The 7,224-nt window shown below is 49.8% G+C and overlaps 1 protein-coding gene across 1 annotated transcript; it reads right to left on the reverse strand.

Annotated features, from left to right (window-relative positions):
* Nucleotides 1–1,926: 1,926 nt before the first annotated feature.
* LOC119372365 (uncharacterized) lies at nt 1,927–4,365 on the reverse strand. The gene is made up of 2 exons (XM_037642839.1): nt 3,880–4,365; nt 1,927–2,172 (listed from the first exon to the last, which is right to left on the reverse strand). The coding sequence occupies exons 1-2, from the start codon at nt 4,363–4,365 to the stop codon at nt 1,927–1,929; spliced, it is 732 nt and encodes a 243-aa protein (XP_037498767.1).
* Between the last annotated feature and the right edge of the window lie 2,859 nt (nt 4,366–7,224).

Below are 7,224 nucleotides of genomic sequence, written 5' to 3' on the forward strand. Positions count from 1 at the left end.
GGAACATCCTCCCACGCGTTCCCAGTAAAGATTAGGTTGTAGCTGCTGTGCACTTCACACGAGGACTTCGAATGACGTCAAACGGCCCTTCCTTCTCCCGGCGTGTGTTTCCCACTTTCATATATAAAAGGAAGACCCGTCTGGCAACTCATTCAGTTCATTCTAAGACTGTCATGGGTAGACCACGGAAATTAAAGACACCAGAAGAACAGCGTAAATACAATGCTCGACGAAAGGAACAAATTCTTGCTGAAAATAGTCGCGGAACCAATTACAGTCTACCACAGCGACCACAAAGCGACGATCACTACAATTACTCTAAATTAATAATAAAACATACCCCCCCTCTCCTATCAGTGTGTGTGAACAACTGGCTCAAAACTAGACCTTTACTGCATCATCTCTTTTGAGTGCCACGAAAGTGTTACTGTATACAGTAATGTGTAGAGAAATGTTTACTGTTCCTTCAGCCAATTATTTTACGCATTCAGTTGTAATGACGCTTATATAGCACGCCCAAGGGGCAGCGCTTTCTTCACTGTCAGGTGTTCAAATCTTTTTTATTCGTGCGTCACGTCATAGAACAGAAGTGTTGTAGCAAATACATATAAAATGAAAATGACAAATCCTCTTTTTTTTCAGGGGATAGCTATACTTCAAGCATGCAAATCAATTCTGAAGCAGTTCCAACTCAGGCTTGTACAGTCAAGGCCATAACTTTTTACAGTCATACCAAACATAATCATCTAAGAATAATAAGGAAGAAATGCCGGTTCCGAATACACTCTTCGCTAGGCGTGCATGCAGAAGAGTGCATCATCTTTTATGTATACAGAGTCACACAAAAATTGATCTATGCCTCAGCGCTCTTCTTAAATATACGCAATGTTGCTAAGACAAGTTGCGCAGTATGCGCGTGGACACTAAAATCGCGCTTACCCATACTCCTGCTAACTTACAATTCTCGGAAGAAAAGAACAACTTTCCCAGTTACAAGTGCCGGGTACGGATACCATAGAGCAGGACATTCAGGGCTCACTCAAACCACGAATGTTCTTTATCCGTCGTCATGTCACTATACCGCTAGACATGCTCTTCATATGTTCGGTTAATTTTGCACGTTGGCACTACGTTTGCGAACTCTTTGACAAAAAAGTAGGGGCACTTCCGACCCTCGTATCCTCCATAATAGTTTGTCTGGTTGCAGCAGAGATTACCGAGAACACAAGTGCGCACTGCAGCAGCGAATTGCGCGTGTTGGTACATCACAGTGAAGGATGATCAACAGCGCAGACGAAACGAGAGCAGAAAGCGTTATTCTCACGCTCTGGCGCTCCTTCTTCACAAGAACGAATTAAATGCAACATGTACTCTTATACGCCTATAACTATCTATTATATTATATACTCGCATATCCTGCGCGTAAAGTTATTCACCCATGCAGATCGTAATCAACTTGACTGATTTGAGAAATAGACGAATCCAGTAAACTTTTAATTTAAGCAAAAGTAGCAGGACTGTAAGCAGACTTCAGTGGCCGAGGTTACTGACACTGTATATACTAGAGTCCTTCCCTCTGAGAGGTTCTTTGCAGTGACAGACCACAGGGGCGTAGCCAGAAATTTTTTTCGGGGGGGGGGGGGGGGTTCAACCATACTTTATGTATGTTCGTGCGTGTGTATGTATGTGTGCGTGCCTATATACGCAAGCAAAATTGAAAAATTTCGGGGGGGGGGGTTTGAACCCCCCCCCCCCCCCCCTTGGCTGCGCCCCTGACAGACCAGACCAACTTTATCAGGTAGCGCCTGCGCAAAATCAACATCTTTCCTGGGAAATCTCAACAATTTTTCTTGGGCACGTGAACGTGTTAAATGAATTTCTGGTCGCGGCTACAGCCCTCCTACTCGGTCGAAGTCTTCGAGCCGACTACTTCCTGGCTATCGGTACGGTGACGTTTATGCTTCCGCAGGACTTGCACGCCATGCACTTGGGACAACGGTAGCTCTGCACTGACGATGTTGTCGCCACCGACTTGGACGAGCGACGAGAGCAGATGCGCTTGTTGCTCATCGTCACCTCCACCTGCGACGAAGCGTCCGTGCCCTGTCGCTGCTTCTCGGCTCTCTTGCGGCGGACAAACTCCTCCAAGCAGTCGAGGCACGGTTCGGGCGTCTTGGAATGCCTGCGGCACTCAGACCCTCTTCCGAACCGCTACGGCCACCGATCTCGAACTTGATTTTCAACTCCGTTTCTTCAGAGTTCGAGGACTCCGGCTCGGGCTCCGGCTCGGTCTCGGGTTCGCGCTCGTACCAGCTCTGCTAGGTCACTCTAGCTCTGCTCCTGGATAAAGTGAGCTAGAAGAGGGTAGTGGGCTTGCTGGGGTCCCCTGCTTGACGCCGGGTATGTCACATGTGTGGTGGCGCCACCATGGGACTTAAATGTAGGGCACTGCCTGACGGAGGCGTTTGTGCGTAACTGATATCATACTTTTTTGTGCGCTGTTATCATATGCACTGGACGGAAATGTACGCGAATTTCGGCAGTGTAAACAGTGATGCTGATGTCGCTGAGACAATATAAAAATAAAGAAAGAAAACTAGCGCGAGCTAGGTGCGTTGGCCTACATGCGCGCGTAAGGCATGGTAACCATCTAGAACACTGTATAGCATGGTGTATGCAGCTCTGCTATTAGCTAGTTATCTGATGTTAAATGAAACACACGGAAGACCGTTAGTACTCGTGCGAGTAAAGCTGCTCTTACGAGTGATAAGCAGCGATGGCGAACTTTTCAAAGCTTACACGTTTTGCGGCTATCAATTGTAAAGTGGATTCTTTGCATTTCTATGGCACTACTTTCGTCACGCACGCCTTTTACGAGCGTGTGAAATTACTGCCGATGCTGACCTTGACACACACTCGGGAGTTTACCACGAGCTCTTAATGTTACACATTCCACAGCATTTAAAGACTTGGAGCTGCTCATTCTTTCTGCAGATTTCCAGTACCTTGGCTCTGTAATTTGGCTATTTCTGCTCTGAATATTCCTATGCAAACACTGTAAAAATCAACAGATAAGAAAAACAGGAAGCCACTATCCTCGGGTACTGGGCACAAGTACATGAACATTTATTCATCATATATTGGGCACAGTTGCTTGAACAGTATCGCCAATGGCACGAGAACGTACCTTCTCGCCTTGAACGCTTCCCGATTGCTTTCTCTTTCGGGTCCGTCTTTCTCGTGGTGTCTTCTTTGTCAAATACGACGCCAAGTTAGCAGGATTGTATGCACAGCATCCTCTCGTAGGCAAGGTTTCCCACGTGGTGTGCGTACTTCGTTCCCTTCGATTATATATGCACGTAGTACCGTAGCACATACTTCGGCTCAAAATGAAGTTGACACACGGCAGATGTGTCGTCCAGTGCTTTGTCCACTCGATGCAAATTCCTTTCCCAGGGCTTCCTCATTGCTTCCTCAGGGCTGTATCCTTCGGAACGCCTAACGAAGACGGCTTCGTGCTGCCCTTCACGTGGACGTAACCTGTCCGATAGCCTGGCGCAAAACAGTGGTTTTGCCGCCGCGGAAGCATTTTAACCTCGTGAGACGGTCACTGCTTGCCAGGCCACATCGCTGTTCGCAGAAGAACCTAGCAGATTGAGGATGCAAAGCGCGAAGAGTTCTCAAAAAACAGAACTCGCACGCACCGACCGCCACTCCAAACAGCCAGCAACTGCCCCAGCGCCAACGCTCACTACATTTGATGCGGCGATGGTGCCGCGCCGCGGAGGCGGGCCGAAGCACGTTTTTGTGACATTGGCGGCGTCACCGCAATGCATAGCGCCGGCCGGCGAGTGAGCCCACTACCCTATTCTAGCTCACTTTATCCTGGACCACTTTGATGATGGGAGGGGAGAGCGGTCGCGACTTGGACCTAGACGGCGGACGAAACTGGGGCTTGGGGCTCTTGGGCGGCATCGAAGCCGGAAGGGATTGGCGCCTCGGAGGCATCGACGAGGACGGTGGACGCGGCGGCGGCGGAGTGCTTACCTGCTCAAGCACAATGCTAGCACCCTGCGGGAGGACGCGCAGAACTTGCGATCCGCTCGGGAGCCCCGGCGCCTTGCCCATCGGCGCGTTGGTCTCTTCCAGGGAGAAGCTCACGCTCATTTCGCGCTGCTCTTCGTCCTCTTCGGGCGACGGCGGAGAGGGGGGCGGCGTCTGCTGCACGATCTTGTAGACGGTCTTGCGCGACATCTGATTCCTGCTATTGGGTCGCCTGCTCTCGGTGACTGGTGGCTCTTCTTCATCGCGAGGCGCTGCCGTCAGGAAGATAATCGTCTCCGAGTTCTGCGCAGAACGACTCATGGCTGCGTCGAGAATCGAAGCCTTGCGAGCGAGGCGACGTCCCCAGGAATTTTCCGAGACTAGGTGCAGGCGAGCCCTTCGACGAGGGACCGACGCCTCAGCGTGCCGTAGTCGCAGGTCCTGATAGCAAGGCCCGAGGTCACCGCCTCCAGTCGGACTCCCTGCGCTCGCCCGACGCGGGTGATAGCAGCCTGCGACTGTTCCCAAGCCGTTCGAAATCGTGACCACGCGGGCGCGTAATGGAAGCAAAAGAAGAAGCGAGCAGCGACCCAGAATAATTCAAAAAGGATCACTATGACTAGTCTACCTCAATATTACCTGTGAAATCTTCATAGTAAATCATCTTACTTTCTTTTTTTTTTTCCTAACTTGACCTCTCCTCCTACATTTCACCGCAAGGTTCTTAAACGATCTCCCGCAGTGGGTAAGTGCCATCTCAAATGGAGCAAGAAACCAAGAAAACAGTAGTGGCCTCATTTCTTTCTGCATCAGCTTTTCTTATTACGTTTTGACGCGGTGTCATACACATATGCACACATACTTACACGCTCTTCCTGAAAACCTAACCAAAAAAATAAAAATAATCACTCGCACGGTCTCTTATGCATTCGCCTTAGACGACCCGCCGGCGATAGATTAATTAGCCTTCCCTAATTAATTCACCGCTCACTCAATTTTCTTTGGTCATCATCATTAGACTCTCCACCACGCGATCAGGACGGCACATCCTCACACGGATTGGTATACCAATTACAGCGATAGATAACAACTATAAAAATATTCCCAACGATCTGAGGGAGAATGTAACAGTTCTGCCTGTTCCAAAGAATGTTCACCCCATTCATAATGTGAGCAGGAGGCAAGCCAGAGCCAAAGCCCCGCTAGAAAAAAGCTAAAAATCGGGCTGAAGAATGCTCGTTTGTCGATGCGGCTTTCATGTCCGATAAACGAGCCTTCACAGCAGTACTTGTGAACGGTGAAGGTGAACTCGTCAACTCGGCTTCCACCACAGAATCAGAAATTGCTGAACAAGTAGCCATCGCACTGGCACTTTTGGACCCAAACGGATAGAGGATCCACAGCGATTCTAGGGCAGCCGTCCGAGCATTTGCCAAATTAAGGAGTTATTTCCAGACTGGCTCTGGCAATTCTCAAGGGAAAAGTAATCAAACCACACACGATCATCTGGTTTCCTGCTCACATGGGAGAAATCAACGGTGCTCCCGCGAACCTCAACGAATCTCCCCACAGTGCTGCACGAGGACTTGCCAACCGTGCAGCCACAAGGCAAGAAAATGCTGAGACGACACAGGCGGCGGCCAGCCACTGCGCCGTGTTTTAGTGCTTCGCTTGAAGCGTTCTCTTTCCCGTTCGCTTCTAAAAGACGTCAAATTGTTATCAGCTGTCAGAGAACGTAGCGTTAGCGCGTGTGCTTCTTTTCGCCAGACCTCGTGTATCCTCAAGCGAACGCGGCAACATAAAATGCATTACCTGGGGAAGACAACGGAGGTGACGAGCCCGCTGAGCGAAACTGCGCACGTGTAACGCGGGCCGTCTCACTCACTAAACAATCACAGCTTATCACCCTCGAGCTAACGCGGCAGCGAACTCAGCGGCAGCTTGAAACCAGCAACACCAGCAATTGCACTGTCACGGCCGCTGAATGAAAAAAAAAAAAACGCTTTCCATCGAACGGCCATGGCACTGCATTCGCTGCGCCGACTTATTCAGTGCAGCCGAGTTCGTCGTCGCGGCTCGTGTTTTGCTGCCATGGCACTGCAAAGCGTGCCAATTATTATTACGTTTGGATTCAGAGAGCTACGTGATACAGATAGTTTCTTCCGAGGAGCTAACCTGAAGAAGGGTAGGGAACTCCTCGAAGCGGGTCACGTTCACGGCGTCGTGGAAGAGGTGTTGCTCGGCAGATCAACAATCACGGGCAAATGCAACCCCAGAAAAAAAAAACACATCTATTTACAAAACTCACTTTTGTCGTCGAACAAGTGCGATCTGCCGTTGACGCCGATTCCGTTCATATTCTCTAAATGGAAACCGGTAAAAACGCGTGCCCAGAGAATTCCTGTAGGGGTTATTGCACCCAACAACGCAGCAATTATTCCTGGAGTTCGGCATTCCTACGAACAGCGGAACCGGCACAAAACGAACTGCCCGCGAAAATACCTCGCGCCGTCACAACGGGAGCGTGGAGCGAGGAGGGGTGCAATCGCGGAGCGATGTTGTATGCTATATTATTCTTATCGTCCACCACCTGCGGCTGACTGATCGCGATGATAACGAGGACGTACCGTCGCTCTGGTCACTAGCCAAGTGCGAGAAGCACGAAAAGTGTAGTCATCGTAAAAGGCATAGTTCCTCGACTTCACCCCATTTCGAGCGCGTCAGAGCATCCCGCCAAATCTGCGCTTCTTGCCGCTAGGGACGCCGACCTATCAATCCGCGGCACGCGTGGGGGTCTACGTGGGAGATAACTGTTAAGGCATTTGATTTCATCTTTATGCAAGTTAATCGAGGGTTGGCTCACGCATGCGCTACCACTCTTCTCGATATGCCATGTTTCAATCATCAGGCGCGTTTCTTCATTTCTATGCCGGTACAACACTGCGCGTTGATCGAATTTTGGCGTGCACTTACAATCTCGACAATGTAAAGATAGATTAGAAGGTGTGCCTCCGGTTAGCGATCTCTTATGTTCCAATAATACCTGGTTAATGCAGCGGCCCGTTTATCCTATGTAGAAGTGGCCGCCGCTGAATGGGACATTTGTACGGCAATCGGTGAATTTGTTGGTGTGTTTTACGAAACAAATATCGGTCCGCTTCTTGTCTTTTACTCGCTCAT

The sequence above is a fragment of the Rhipicephalus sanguineus genome, chromosome 10, assembly GCF_013339695.2.
Source record: "Rhipicephalus sanguineus isolate Rsan-2018 chromosome 10, BIME_Rsan_1.4, whole genome shotgun sequence".
Lineage (NCBI taxonomy): Eukaryota > Metazoa > Arthropoda > Arachnida > Ixodida > Ixodidae > Rhipicephalus > Rhipicephalus sanguineus.

Coding starts and splice junctions, on each gene's coding strand:
- LOC119372365 (XM_037642839.1), bottom strand. CDS start 4,365: ATGAGTCGTTCTGCGCAGAACTCGGAGACGATTATCTTCCTGACGGCA. Junction 2,173..3,879: donor TCAAAGTGGTCCAGGATAAA/GTGAGCTAGAAT, acceptor AGGCATTCCAAG/ACGCCCGAACCGTGCCTCGA.